Raw genomic sequence first — 16695 nt, forward strand, 5'->3', positions numbered from 1 at the left:
ACTGTTTCTTTCTTTTTTTTTTAAACTGTTACGTAAAAGAGCTGGATCTCTGTTATGCCCAAAAAAGCTGCTAGAAACAGTTGATCTCGCTCGAATATTACATTTTTCTGTTCTCGTGCATTAGATGGAAATTATTTCTATGTCGATCTGGAATTCTTGAAGTATCCAAATTATGACAGTAAACAACAAATACCCAGAGCGGTATTCGCATAAAATATTGTATAGACTGAGAGAGTGAGAGACTTTAAAGGACTAATTTTTGGAAATGAGTTTCAAATTTCGATTCAATGTATTCAAGACTAATCGTTGTTCTTTGTTGCTGTGTGTTGGCATTACCTCTAAGGAAAAACAAATGAGAACGTAGTAAATAAACGTAGTGGCGCTGAAAAGTGTTGGTGTGTGATAGTGGTGTAAATAAGTTTCTTTCAATAAAGTGAATATGGTAAGGATTCATTGGTCAACACTGAAGAGCATATTTTGTTTTGTTTGCGTTTTTTATTCTTTAATTGAGTCTGATGAGTCGTTATTTCTTTTTCACAGTTTTCTGGAAAGCTCCGGTTTTTGTTAATGATAGCTTTCATGTTGTTTGAACAGGTTTGAACAATTTATTTTAGTCTCTTGATGTCAGGGTGCAGGAAAATTCAGATTAAATGTCATTGTCGCAAATGCCTTGGCTTACATCACTTGCTCTAAAAATTCTGCCATACGGCAGCAATTCTTATATATGCTCGTGTACAATTTGTGGCACTGGGGATATCGCATGTGTTGTTACTTTCCAGTTTGTTTGTCTCTGTATATGTCTGGTTAATTGCGGGAAATCCAATGTTAATAAGGACCACTAGTTTCCATGCACTTACAGTACCGCTTTACCCTCCCTCCCTCCAAACAGCTACCGGTAATGCTTTAGACACCCTCTACACAAAAAAACGTGTGTTTGTTGCGATTAATATTGTATATTATCCGACTGTATGTTCATCTTTTTGCTTCTATAAGTTGCTTGCAATCATCGTTTATAATCCCAATATTCCAATTCACCTTTGTGCTTTTTTCTGATTTCTTTTGAAGACCGCCTTTCAATGTAATCAGCACCTCATCACCCAATATTGGCGTCCTTACTTTGTTCATCATCTGTGCTCCATTTTGAATATAAGTGAAGCGACTTATCATTGAGGTTTATGGGTGATCAGTTGGCTGCAATACATGTGTTTCATCTGCAGTATTGGCTATTGCCAGTACTGGCCATTGCGTACTTCTGAAATGCTGGCAATGTAATAGTTGTGACCAGGTAGTTAGTAACAAATACATAATTGATGTAGGGAAGTTATGTTTTCTTTTTTTTTTGTTCTTTTATGCCATATCACAAGGTGTATGCAATGGCTTTCTGATGTGCCAATCAACTTTAAATTTCATTTAGTAAGAGTTCCAGTAAGGAATATACTGTAATTACGTACCATAAATAGGCCTATGCTCATTTGTTACATGAAAAGCTTTTTTTTTTTTGTGTATGTTATGATTACAAATGTGAGAATGTGGAAACCGCTTGTTGCATGACCAAATGGAATACTTTCAAAATGAAATACAATGCAGAGGATTATTTGCCTTCAGCAGAAATCCACTGAGTCCAGATGCATATGATGTTGGAAACTCTTGGAGCACACTGTTGAAGTGAGGTAATGCTTTAGTTTGTTCTGGATTGTGCAGGCTATTTCATGCTAATTTTCCAGTCAGCTGTGTGAGACATACTGAGAGTACTAAACTGAAAGTGGATAATATAAAATATAAATCACATCTTCATTTTGAAACAGACAGACAGAGGGGCAGGACGGTCTAGCATTGCATTCTCAACATTTTGCTCTCTCCTTTCATCATAAATTAGAACACAAGAAAAATGTGTGGTTCTGATAGGGAATGCATATGCAAACATAGTGACTCATTTATGAAGAGTATATTGGCACACAAAGATAGTTTCAAATAACTCTACTTCCTTAATTTCATATTTTTCTTTTTTAGAGATGTCCATTGCTGTGGGCTATATTTGTTTGCCAATATTCTGTGTCACTTGATACATTTACATCTTCTTCCATCTTATTGAGAATCGTTTTTCAAAAGTAGTGTGTCTTTGTTACAGAGTGAGAGCACTGAGGGGTTTCCTTTAGCAGGAATTTGAAAAACATTAACATTACTTGTTAATATGTTAAGCTGATATCCGCTAATACAACTGTATAAAAGTTTGACAGAAGGGAGAACTGTCTGGGTTGATTGCAGAAAACTTAAGGGGGGTCACTGGCACAAGTGGTAAAATACCAGTGGTCACAGGTGTCAGAGGGATGCCTTTTTTAGGATAGGGAAGGGGGAAAGAAAACGAGTTTTAAGAGAGATTGGCAGACACACTCAGTTTGAGAAAACAGATGAACAGGAGTCAGATAGTATCATACAGCCTGTAATTAAACAGCGTTTAACAGAAAGTAATCAGAAACTGCCAGTTCATCTTCGCCAAAGCAGTTACAACCCCATTAGTATGCAGTATCAGTTATCTTTATTACACCAGAACATTCCGGGACTTAGAAATAAAGTTGATGAACTACTCATTTGTATTGATGAAATGAATTCATCTAACCAAATTGACATACTCTGCCTCTCTGAACATCAAGTGACCACTGATATAGATATGTTAGACATTTCAGGATTTAAGCTAGCTTCCTACTTCTGCAGAGTAGATATGAATGGAGGAGGAGTTGCCACATTTATCAAAAACTGCCATAAATTCAAGAAAATTGACATTAATAAATTCTGTTTAGAGCAGCATCTAGAAGCATATGCAACAGAAGTAGAGTTCCATAACAGATCCTATATAATAATAACTATTTACCGAGCACCTGCAGGAAATTATAATCTATTCTTAGATCATCTAGAAGCTCTTTTGGGTTATTTAACAGGAAGAAACAAAGAAATTTTGATTGCTGGTGACTTTAATACAGATTTTCTAATGCAATCTTCCAGTAAACATTCACTGCAGTTAGTAATGTTGTCTTTCAATCTAACTCACACTGTAAACTTTCCAACTAGGATCACTAAATCCTCAAGGACAGCCATTGATAACATTCTTATAGACAAATCAAAGGAACAAAATCATATCATAAAACCTGTTATAAATGGACTATAATATCATGACATGCAGCTCCTTGTTTTAGATGTGAATTCTAAGCAGATTATCAAGACTGCTAAATCTGAGTACAGGAGAGTAGTCAATCAACCAAAAATTGAGTGTTTTAGAAAACTGCTCAAATATATGAACTGGAAAGATGTTTATAGTGCTCATGACATGAATGAAAAATATAACACATTCATGAACAATGTCAGTACCATGTTTGAAACTGTTTTCCTCTAAAAGTTACTCAAATTAAACAGAAATCTATAATAAAACCATGGATTACACAAGGAATAAAGATTTCCTGTAAGACAAAAAGGAAAATGTATCTGTCGACCAAGAATAGCTCCAATGCTGATGATTTAGCTAAATACAAGGAATACTGTAAAACATTAAAAAAAGTAATTCAGACGTCTAAACAAATGCACTACGAGAAGAAGATAGCAATGTCAGGGAACAAAATAAAAACAATATGGGATATAGTGAAAGAGCAAACTGGTAGAACCAGAAAGGAACAGGAGCAAACAGCACTAAGGGTAGATGACACATTAGTAACTGATGGGCATAGTGTGGCAAATCTATTTAACAAGTACTTTATATCCGTTACTGATAGAATGGGACTTTCAGGATCAGTAAATAATGCCCTTGAATATCTGAAACTAGCCTTCACAAATAGCTTCAAGTACATGAATATATCACTCACTTCACCAAAAGAAATAATGTCCATAATAAAATCTTTAGAAACAAAGCATTCTAGTGGGTACGATGAAATATCAACAAAGTTAATTAAGGCATGTTCTTGTGAGTTTAGTACAATTCTAAGTTACTTGTGTAACCAGTCAATTATAACTGGGACATTTCCTGACTGGCTAAAATATGCAGATGTTAAGCCTCTATTCAAGAAAGGGGATAAAGAGATACCATCAAACTACAGACCGATTTCACTTTTGCCAGCATTCTCAAAAATTTTAGAAAAAGTAATGTACAGGCAGCTGCTTAACCATCTGACCACAAATATCATATTATCAAGAACACAGTTTGGATTTCTGACGGGTTCTGATATCGAGAAGGCTATTTACACCTACAGTGAAAATGTAATTAATTCCTTAAATAACAAATTACAAGCAGCAGGTATTTTCTGTGATTTGTCAAAGGCATTTGATTGTGTGAACCACAACATCCTTTTAAGTAAATTAGAATTCTATGGTGTCACGGGCAGTGCTGCAAAATGGTTCAAGTCATACCTCACTAACAGGAAACAAAGGGTGTCAGTGCAAGGGACTAGTGAATTAAGTCATCAGTCATCATCAGAATGGGAAGAAATTACATGTGGTGTCCCACAAGGATCCATCTTAGGGCCATTGCTTTTTCTTGTGTACATTAATGATCTCTCATCAGTTACACTGCCAGAAGCAGAGTTCGTTTTGTTTGTAGATGACACAAGTATTGCAATAAATAGTATGTCAAGTGTAGTTCTAGAAAGATCTGCTAATGATATTTTCATGGATATTAATAAATGGTTTAAAGCCAACTCACTGACATTAAACTTCGAAAAGACTCACTATATGCAATTCAGAACCTGTAAGAGGTTTCCACCCAGCATATGCATAAAATACGAAGAAGAGCAGATAGAAGAGGTTGACAGTCTTAAATTCCTGGGATTACAACTTGATAATAAATTCAGTTGGGAAGAGCACACGACAGAACTGCAGAAACGCCTTAACAAATCTGTATTTGCAATTCGAGTGTTAGCAGATATAGGTGACATAAAAATGAAAAAGCTTGCATACTTTGCCTACTTTCATTCCATAATGTCATATGGTATAATATTTTGGGGTAACTCTTCAAGTCAAACAAAAGTTTTCAGAGTCCAAAAGTGTGTAATACGTATTATTTGTGGAGTAAATTCACGGACGTCCTGTAGAAACCTCTTCAAAGAACTGGGTATACTAACTACTGCCTCACAGTATATTTACTCATTAATGAAATTTGTCCTAAATAATATATCTCTTTTTTCCAACAAACAGCTCAGTTCATACATACAATACCAGGAACAAAAATGATCTGCACAAGGACTTAAAAGCACTTACTTTAGTTCAAAAAGTGGTCCACTACTCAGGAACACTCATCTTCAATAATTTGCCAGTAAACATAAAAAATTTAGTTACAAATAAAGATCAGTTTAAAAGGAGCCTGAAAGACTTACTAGTGGCCAACTCCTTCTACTCCATTGGCGAATATTTTAATAGAAACAAATGATGTATTGTATATATTCATACTATTAGTATTGTTATTTCAGCTTTAAAAAATAAATAAATAAATAAATAGGCCTAAATAAAGTGAGTAAAAAAAATTGACATGCTCCACATCCACGAGGATCTCCTCAGCACGGATCTATGGAACGAAAACTAATCTAATCTAATTCCTCACATTCGTGAGGTATGGCTCATGTAGGTGGAACGATAAAGCAAACAGACAGCTGGGATGAAGTTCCTGGGATTAGTTAAGGCCACAAATGATAGAATCACATACAAATGTTATTCTGTCTGAAGCTACGTTCATTCCTGCAGTTCAGCTGCCTTTCATAACAGGGATTTTTAGTAGAACATGTATTGGCTGATGCAGTGGTTGGGTTTGAGATCTGTTTGACTACCGGATTCTAACTTAAAGTGTGTGTGACACACAGGAAATCTAAATTGGCTTGCTCCTAAAATTGTTCTTGAACCTAAACTGTGTTGTGTATAGGTCAGTCCATAGCAAATCACAAAGTTTTGGACCTCATAGTCAGATATTTATTTATTTTTCTTTGTTGTATGTATCCATAGCATAAATGGAAATTACAGGTTGGTGCATGAAAAGTAGGTCCCGAGTACTGCCTGCTTGCCAGATATGCACAAATTGTTGCCCACCATGAGCCAATACAACTAAAAATAGATAAACATATAATAACAATTTAGTAAAGAAATAAGCTAACAGAGAGGTCTATATTTACTGAATTCATGACAAGTGGCAGGTGATAATGAGCTCTGTAGTACTCAAAGACAGTTTTTTATGTGGCACCCTGCACGAAACTTCATATTCTTTCAGTGCATGTACCATTTATTGACATTTTTAAAAATTCCAAGAAATGAAAATTGCTCATTTTCTGAAAGTACTGTGAAAGAAAGTTGTCCATAAATTCAAAACTGTTATAACTTCAAAACTGTTATGCTAGGAAACTGTAATTATTACCATCTAACAGTCTTTTTTACATTTTAACTTGGTAGGTAACAGAACAATGCTATGATATCATCCTTATTGTACTAAAATATAAAAAAAGTTATAATGGGGCCATTCCGTGCCAAGTGGTCTAATATCGAGAAATGTTCCCACAAGACCATAATGGATTTTGATGAAATTTTGTATGAACATTCACACATGTTCTCAATGAACACTGGTAAAGCTTCAGTTTCAGAAAATCAATACTTGCAGAGATATAGTCACTTGTTTGAAACCATAGCACAGCTTCCAATAGTGCATCCTTGAATTTTCAGCAACTTTGAGATGAGATATCTCTGTAAGTATTTGCATTATAGAAACAAAACTTGGCCATCTTATACAACTTTTAGAGCTCTTTAAAGTAAAATATTAAGAAAAGAATTTCTGAGCAATTTTCATACAGATAATTTGAAGCAAATTTGGGGGAAAAAATAGCTGTTTAAAAAAAATGCGACCTTTAGTTTTTTATATCTCCAAAAGTAAATGTGAGATGTACATGAAACTTTGCACACCATAACTCACCAACACAAGGTCTTAGAATATAAAATTTCATTCTCCTATTGCTTTCCATTATTTCACAAATTCAGGGTGAAGTTGATGATTTTGCAAACAGTGCTAAAAATGGGTATTTTTAGTCAAATTTTTCAAAAAAGTGTTTTCTCCAAACTCATCTAAACTATAGTCATTAGAATGAGCATATTCTAAACTATCTAGAAAAGTGGATTTGGTTTTGCAATGCAAGCATATAAAGCCCTAAAAGGTAGCATCATCAAAGAGGCGCACTGGAAGTTTGAACACATCTTTCTGGCACTCAAATTATACCTGAGACCTTTTATTATGCCTAATAAATGTTTATTAGTGCCTTGAATAATTGAAATAAAAAGATCTGGTAAATAGGCAATGAGACTGTCAGAAAAACTTGAAAACTATGAGAAGTAGCCCTTCTGCTTTTATTGTAAGTGTTCACCTGCATAAAACTCTTCTCATTTGTATAAAAAAAAATTATATATACATTCCACGTGGGAAAAATATATCTAAAAACAAAGATGATGTGACTTACCAAATGAAAACACTGGCAGGTCGATAGACACACAAACATACACACAAAATTCTAGCTTTCACAACCAACGGTTGCTTCGTCAGGAAAGAGGGAAGGAGAGGGAAAGACGAAAGGATGTGGGTTTTAAGGGAGAGGGTAAGGAGTCATTCCAATCCCGGGAGCGGAAAGACTTACCTTAGAGGGAAAAAAGGACGGGTATACACTCGCGCACACACACACACATATCCATCCACACATATACAGACACTAGCAGACATATTTAAAGACAAAGAGTTTGGGCAGAGATGTCAGTCGAGGCGGAAGTGCAGAGGCAAAGATGTTGTTGAATAACAGGTGAGGTATGAGTGGCGGCAACTTGAAATTAGCGGAGATTGAGGCCTGGTGGGTAACGGGAAGAGAGGATATATTGAAGAAGAGCAAGTCCCCATATCCGGAGTTCGGATAGGTTGGTGTTGGTGGGAAGTATCCAGATAACCCGGACGGTGTAACACTGTGCCAAGATGTGCTGGCCGTGCACCAAGGCATGTTTAGCCACAGGGTGATCCTCATTACCAACAAACGCTGTCTGCCTGTGTCCATTCATGCGAATGGACAGTTTGTTGCTGGTCATTCCCACATAGAATGCATCACAGTGTAGGCAGGTCAGTTGGTAAATCACATGGGTGCTTTCACACGTGGCTCTGCCTTTGATCGTGTACACCTTCCGGGTTACAGGACTGGAGTAGGTGGTGGTGGGAGGGTGCATGGGACAGGTTTTACACCGGGGGCGGTTACAAGGATAGGAGCCAGAGGGTAGGGAAGGTGGTTTGGGGATTTCATAGGGATGAACTAACAGGTTACGAAGGTTAGGTGGACGGCGGAAAGACACTCTTGGTGGAGTGGGGAGGATTTCATGAAGGATGTATCTCATTTCAGGGCAGGATTTGAGGAAGTCGTATCCCTGCTGGAGAGCCACATTCAGAGTCTGGTCCAGTCCCGGAAAGTATCCTGTCACAAGTGGGGCACTTTTGTGGTTCTTCTGTGGGAGGTTCTGGGTTTGAGGGGATGAGGAAGTGGCTCTGGTTATTTGCTTCTGTACCAGGTCGGGAGGGTAGTTGCGGGATGCGAAAGCTGTTGTCAGGTTGTTGGTGTAATGGTTCAGGGATTCCGGACTGGAGCAGATTCGTCTGCCATGAAGACCTAGGCTGTAGGGAAGGGACCGTTTGATGTGGAATGGGTGGCAGCTGTCATAATGGAGGTACTGTTGCTTGTTGGTGGGTTTGATGTGGACGGACGTGTGAAGCTGGCCATTGGACAGATGGAGGTCAACGTCAAGGAAAGTGGCGTGGGATTTGGAGTAGGACCAGGTGAATCTGATGGAACCAAAGGAGTTGAGGTTGGAGAGGAAATTCTGGAGTTCTTCTTCACTGTGAGTCCAGATCATGAAGATGTCATCAATAAATCTGTACCAAACTTTGGGTTGGCAGACCTGGGTAACCAAGAAGGCTTCCTCTAAGCGACCCATGAATAGGTTGGCGTACAAGGGGGCCATCCTGGTACCCATGGCTGTTCCCTTTAATTGTTGGTATGTCTGTCCTTCAAAAGTGAAGAAGTTGTGGGTTAGGATGAAGCTGGCTAAGGTAACGAGGAAAGAGATTTTAGGTAGGGTGGCAGGTGATCGGCGTGAAAGGAAATGCTCCATCGCAGTGAGGCCCTGGACATGCGGAATATTTGTGTATAAGGAAGTGGCATCAATGGTTACAAGGATGGTTTCTGGGGGTAACAGATTGGGTAAGGATTCCAGGTGTTCGAGAAAGTGGTTGGTGTCTTTGATGAAGGATGGGAGACTGCATGTAATGGGTTGAAGGTGTTGATCTACGTAGTCAGAGATACGTTCTGTGGGGGCTTGGTAACCAGTTACAATGGGGCGGCCAGGATGATTGGGTTTGTGAATTTTAGGAAGAAGGTAGAAGGTAGGGGTGCGGGGTGTCAGTGGGGTCAGGAGGTTGATGGAGTCAGGTGAAAGGTTTCGCAGGAGGCCTAAGGTTCTGAGGATTCCTTGAAGCTCCGCCTGGACATCGTGAATGGGATTACCTTGGCAAACTTTGTATGTGGTGTTGTCTGAAAGCTGACGCAGTCCCTCTGCCACATACTCCCGACGATCAAGTACCACAGTCGTGGAACCCTTGTCCGCCGGAAGAATGACGATGGAACGGTCATCTGTCCACATCAAACCAACCCCTCCCGACCTGGTACAGAAGCAAATAGCTAGAGCCACTTCCTCATCCCCTCAAACCCAGAACCTCCCAAAGAAGAACCCCAAAAGTGCCCCACTTGTGACAGGATACTTTCCGGGACTAGATCAGACTCTGAATGTGGCTCTCCAGCAGGGATACGACTTCCTTAAATCTTACCCTGAAATGAGATCCATCCTTCATGAAATCCTCCCCACTCCACCAAGAGTGTCTTTCCGCCATCCACCTAACCTTCGCAACCTCTTGGTTCATCCCTATGAAATCCCCAAACCACCTTCCCTACCCTCTGGCTCCTACCTTTGTAACCGCCCCCGGTGTAAGACCTGTCCCATGCACCCTCCCACCACCACCTACTCCAGTCCTGTAACCCGGAAGGTGTACACGATCAAAAGCAGAGCCACGTGTGAAAGCACCCACATGATTTACCAACTGACCTGCCTACACTGTGATGCATTCTATGTGGGAATGACCAGCAACAAACTGTCCATTCGCATGAATGGACACAGGCAGACAGCGTTTGTTGGTAATGAGGATCACCCTGTGGCTAAACATGCCTTGGTGCACGGCCAGCACATCTTGGCACAGTGTTACACCGTCCGGGTTATCTGGATACTTCCCACCAACACCAACCTATCCGAACTCCGGAGATGGGAACTTGCTCTTCTTCAATATATCCTCTCTTCCCGTTACCCACCAGGCCTCAATCTCCGCTAATTTCAAGTTGCCGCCACTCATACCTCACCTGTCATTCAACAACATCTTTGCCTCTGCACTTCCGCCTCGACTGACATCTCTACCCAAACTCTTTGTCTTTAAATATGTCTGGTAATGTCTGTATATGTGTGGATGGGTATGTGTGTGTGTGCGCGAGTGTATACCCGTCCTTTTTTCCCTCTAAGGTAAGTCTTTCTGCTCCCGGGATTGGAATGACTCCTTACCCTCTCCCTTAAAACCCACATCCTTTTGTCTTTCCCTATCCTACCCTCTTTCCTGACGAAGCAACCGTTGGTTGTGAAAGCTAGAATTTTGTGTGTCTATCGACCTGCCAGCGCTTTCATTTGGTAAGTCACATCATCTTTGTATATATATAAAGAAGTTAATGAAAATAGCTTCATATTTTTTGTACTTCTCAAAATTGTAAATATTTACAAGTGGAAAGACCTAATTTTTGGATTCAATTGTATAATAATGTGAATTTTTGTCTTAAAGTTATTAGGGAAACATGTGAAATTGGTTGGTTAAACATCTAAGAGTTTTAATTTTGTATTTAATCACACTTAAATGTAGCCTACTACCTTGGTGTGTGTGTATATATATATATATATATATATATATATATATATATATATATATATATATATATATATGGTAAATACGTAACCACTAGTTTCACAGAGAAAATTCACAAGATTCACTGTTTATAGAAAATATAATGGCAACAATTACTTTAACAATCAGATTGTTTCATTATTGTGAGCCTTGTTTGAACAATCAGTATTTCAGTGGTGTGTTTGCAGCATAGTGAGTGGGTTCTCTTGACTGAGTGTGGCTTGTTAAGTGATTCGTAAGACCATCAAAGTTTGTAATCTAATTAACAAAAAATTGTTTTGATAGTATCTTTTACAGCATATATCTCTTATTAGATTTTTCCATTGTGTATAATTTCATTCAGTAGCAATTTGTCTGAAATTTAAGCAGATTATAATTTGCACTTAGAGGCCAAATACATTATTTAGTTACTGATTAGAGATGGATGCAGAAGGGAACAGCATACCTTCCTGCTCAGTTGGGCAAGGAGATAGTGGAACATAGCGTCATGTCACTTTCTTTGCCATAAAGCTGCTTTAAAATGGTTTGCGGATTTTAGTGATGAGGAAAAAGAGTTGCTGGTCCGATGTTCTGAAGCAAAGCTGGACAATACCTCTCAAGTTTGTGTACACCATGAAGCCCTGTTATTGACACAATATGAGAGGTTACAAAAAAAATGCTTCGATCCCTTTGGGAAGGCAAATCATAATGTTAAGGCAGGAATTCGCACTCTTGATACTGAAACAGCTAATAAGGTTTCTGATATGTTGAAGAAGCAGCTTGTTAATAACATAAAGCCAGGTCAGAAAATTTGTCCGTCTTTCAGGACTACCTTAAATAAACACTTGGACGAAGCTTTATCAGCCTCATCATCACATTCTGATGAGGACTGTACACCAAAAGAAGAATTAAATAGTAGCTTATTGTCTATCGGTATTTCACCCCTGAAGAGAACAGTAAGCTACAGAGATAAGCCCCAATATGTGAAGAAGAAAATTCAAAAGGCTCAAAATGTGATTAAAAACAGAATTGTAAATGCAATGGGAGTAAACCGACAAACTGAAGATGCTAGTGAAATTAAGGAATGTGGAAACTGTGCCGACTATGCACATTTGCTGACTGAACTGAAAGCCAAGATGCAGAATGCAATTCATAAAGAACAGATACAAATTTTAATATAAAAATTTCAAGAATTTCCAAAATTTGTGCTATCATAAGAGTGATTTTGGAATGACAGCCGAATGGAAGTTTTTTGCTACTAGTCATGGGAAATCACCTTGTGACGGGATTGGAGGTACAACAAAGCGGTTAGCAGCAAACAAATTCTTACTCCCCTAGATCTGTTTCACTTCTGCTCTGAAAACATTAATGGAATTAAATTTGTTTTCGCCAGTAAAGATGAAATTGAAAAAAATATTGTGTCACAAGAAGAGAGGTTTAAACTTGGACAAACTGTAGCAGGCACTAGAGAAAAATCATCACTTTTTACCTATTGATGAAACAACAATTCAGGTCAGCAGAGTTTCAAATGATTGTTCATGGGTCACAGTAATGAAGGAGGCATATTAATGTCTGCTCTCCAACCAGGACAATATGTTGCATGCATCTACGAAAACATGTGGTGGATTGGGAATATCTGTGAGACTTCCACAGAGCAAAGGGATGCATTAATAAACTTTATGCACCCACATGGTCCAGCAAATTCATTTTATTGGCCACCAAGAAGTGACAAGTGCTGGGTTCCGGAACACCACATTATCGCAGTTATTCCAGCTCCATCAGTAAATTTGTCTAGCTGGCAATACACCATTCCTCTTGATATTCATCAGAAAATTAATGTAGCATATCAAAAATTGAAATAGGTTAGAGGAAACAATCTAAGGAACCCGAGAGTGCCGTCTAATTTTACACAGGGCACTTAAATTATTTACTATCAGGCTTGGGAACCTGTGTAAAGAAACCCAACCGTGGCTGTTGCTAAGCTATCGGGCGTGGCCCCTATGGCAATGGGAATGCTGGTTTTCTCAGGTGAAATGAAACTAGCAGTGATTAAGCCACCATGGACCATAGCAACTCATTTATACACTTCTTTTCCATCAGTAAGCTGGTGTTGATCATTAAACAGGCAACTAATAATTAGATGATTATGCAAATAAATTTTACGATTTACATTCATTCTTAATATTAATGTGTGTGTGTGTGTGTGTGTGTGTGTGTGAGAGAGAGAGAGAGAGAGAGAGAGAGAGAGAGAGAGAGAGAGAGAGGGAGGGGGGGGGGCGCGTGGGGGCGAGGGGGGGGGGCGGGAGGGGGAGGAGGTGACAATTAAAAAATAACATTGTTTCTATTTTTATTCTTTTGCTATTCGGACTTAAGCTAGGTCCTATTCATCAGGACTTCTTATTTCACTTGTCCCAGACATTAATAAACATGTATAAGGCAAAATAAAAGATTTCAGGTATAATTTGAGAGCCAGAAAAATGTGTTCAAACTTCCAGTGCGACTCTTTGATGATGCTACTTTTTAGGGCCTTATATGCTTACATTGCAAAACCAAATCCACTTTTCTAGATAGTTTAGAATATGCTGTTTCTAATGACCATAGTTTAGAAGAGTTTGGAGAAAACACTTTTTTGAAAAATTTGACTAAAAATACCCATTTTTAACACTGTTTGAAAAATCGTCAACTTTACCCTAGATTTGTGAAATAATGGAAAGCAAGGAGAATGAAATTTTATATTCTAAGACCTTGTGTTGGTGAGTTATGGTGTGCAAAGTTTCATGTACATCCCACAATTACTTTTGGAGATATAAAAAACTAAAGGTCGCATTTTTTTAAACAGCTATTTTTTCGCCAAACTTTGCTTCAAATTATCTATATGAAAATTGCAAATACTTACAGAGATATCTCATCTCAAAGTTGCTGAAAATTCAAGGACGCACTATAGAAAGCTGTGCTATGGTCTTAAACAAAGTATTGAATTTCTCAAACTGAAACTTTATCAGTGTTCATTGAGAACATGTGTGAATGTTCATACAAAATTTCATCAAAATCCACGAGGGTCATATGGGAGCCTCTAGACCACTCGGCATGGAATGACCCAATGTGGTAAATCTTGAAAGCACTCCTTTGGTTTATTACTAAAACATTGATTAAAAATGAAACGGAGAAAAAATAACTTGTTGAGGTATATAATTAAGTACATTTTATGAGATTAAAGAGGTAAGAGACTTTGGTATGAAACTGTGTAATAAAGACTTTCCCTCAAACACCAAGCTGTAGTATTAGCTTACTACAAAATGTGAATTACATGTTTATTAGCATAGTCCTATAGTATAAATCTGATAAAAATCTGAGTAATAAAAGTTGTGTGGAATAGAAACACCTGAGTAAAAATGAATCATAATGAACATTATCTGCATTTTTGTTAGATGAGTTGTAAATAATCTTTTTCTATCACAGGATGAAACCAAATAAAATAAAAAAGCCACACAAAGCAGTTATTTGAGCACTGTTTGTTGAAGAATTACTTGTATAATAATTTTCGATAGACTTTTTTTCTTTTTAATTGAGGATCGCAATTGCTTATGCCAGGTCAGTACGGAGACTCTTCCAGCTAGCATCCTGGAGTTGATATTTTTTAGGATACAATCAACTAGCCCATCTAAGACTTCAGGGGTTGTAGGCCAGAGTGTGATATTTGACCTGGGTAGTTTTTAAAAGCTGCTGATTTCATAATATTTAGTTAAAAATTGCCAATTTTGCTATATTTTCACTTTATCATTTTCACAGAACTTTCCTCTCCCTATCAGTAGGATTTAAGTATGGGCAAAGAGCATGCTAGTGGGAAATACAGAAGCGTCCGATTCCACCATCTGCTTTGACCCATGACGTCACTAATATGACGGAAACGACCATACACTACGACTCCAATATGGCGCCTATGATGTCATTACGTAAACATGACAACAAACACGAAAATACATTGAAAAACCAACGTTCCGCAAAAACCTAAGAGTGGGAAATAGGGGTTTTTTGGGTGGGGACAAAGTAAATGTAAACAAATTTAGACACACACCACCATACCGAACCACACAAAACGACGAAAAAAAAAACAGCACAAAACTCCCCCAATTCCACTAAACACACTATCCTCTGGAATCAGACACTTCCCTTGAACTTTATAGCTCAACAGCAGCTCCTGATCCCACAGATTGGAATCGAACACACCCCTGGAACTATATAGTTCAACATCAGCTCCCAATCCCACAAATAACACTTCCCTTAACCTATATAGCTCAACAGCAACTCCTGATACCGGAACAGCCACAACCACACATTGGAATCGAACACTTCCCTTGATCTATATAGGTCAACAGAAACTACCGTTACCAAATCATAAAACCCAAAACTACAACCACGTCCACAATCATCACTACCTCAAAAAACACAACAAACCAACAGAATTGGAATCGAACACTTCCCTTGACCTGTTATCCTTACAACATCTCCACATACAGCCGTCCCTGGTCCGAGACGCCGGAACTTTAGTAAGCTTCATTTCTTCACGACATACTGAACACTTCACAACTTCATCCAAAAGTTTGAACAGTTGAAGAAATTTTATTAGAGACAACACACTGTCCCCCATCATCGCTGACAACCGAAAACTGTTGACTTTGTCAGTCATATCCATACCTACCAAAGACATAAAAAAAGCAATTTACCAAAATTCACACATGACGAACAGAAAAAAACTACAATAACGTCGAAATAACAAATCTAAAATCGTTAACTCACTGAAAAATATTCTGCTGAAAGCACAGTCCCGACACCACACACGTGCAATGCTATCACTCAAATGAACCCCATACACCATGTAACACGCTACCCACAAACACACCACCAGAGAGAACCACCCACCGCAACAATACGCCACCTATAAACACGCCACACACGCAATCTAAACCAAAAACATCACCTAACACACCACCAGAGAGCACCACCGATCACATCAAAATGACACCTACAAACACGCCACTCTCACAAACTAAGTTCCACGCCGTCATGACGTCAGACACCATGACAGCCTTACCTCACGTGTCAGAGCCGATGAGTGGGATCGGACGCTTCGGTCGAACCTGCTACCCAACTTGCCAAGTATTCTCTTGTTCCAGGGGTTCCTCCACCTGCAGTTCTTGATGCAGTCTGGAAAGACACTAATTGGGAAGGAGTACAGTGTCACAGTAACACTGACAAGTGAGTGTAACATGTTCAAAGATTTCAAATATGTGCCCATGCAGCATGATGCCTTCCCACACCATAACACCAGCACCATCAAAACCAATAGGTCTGTCAATGTTCCTACTCACCATATGATGGTAAGTACAGCTTTGTTGAACACGGTTGTTTTGATGGTCAGGTGTTATGGTGTAAGAAGATTGGTGTTGCAGCTCATACTGACAAAATCTTTGAACACAGTACACTCACTGCTTATTGTTTTTGTGCCACTTTACTCCTTTCCCATGTTAATTTTTTCACGGTTGCATTTGGTCCTGATTTAATTTTTATGGTTTACATTGCATGACCACATTGGACAGCACAAGTGAAGGAGCTCTTTGAACGAGAGGATGTTCAGGAAATGAACTGGCCTGCCTGTTCCTTTACTTAAATTCCATCGTTCACATGTG

General features: G+C 38.6%; 1 protein-coding gene across 2 annotated transcripts in view; it reads left to right on the forward strand.

The window, feature by feature from the left end:
• Nucleotides 1–328: 328 nt before the first annotated feature.
• LOC126249321 (nucleoside diphosphate kinase 7) overlaps nt 329–16695 on the forward strand; it is a 115551-nt gene continuing 99184 nt past the window's right edge. Inside the window, exons 1-2 of one of the 2 annotated variants that reach the window (XM_049950979.1) lie at nt 342–442; nt 541–594. In XM_049950979.1, the coding sequence (XP_049806936.1) occupies nt 440–442; nt 541–594 (57 nt within the window). In that variant the 5' untranslated portion in view covers nt 342–439. Of the gene's footprint in view, nt 443–540; nt 595–16695 lie in introns of both variants that reach the window. The other variant, XM_049950987.1, reaches the window with a different exon arrangement.

The sequence above is a fragment of the Schistocerca nitens genome, chromosome 1 (genome assembly GCF_023898315.1).
Source record: "Schistocerca nitens isolate TAMUIC-IGC-003100 chromosome 1, iqSchNite1.1, whole genome shotgun sequence".
In the NCBI taxonomy this organism is placed as follows: Eukaryota; Metazoa; Arthropoda; class Insecta; order Orthoptera; family Acrididae; genus Schistocerca; species Schistocerca nitens.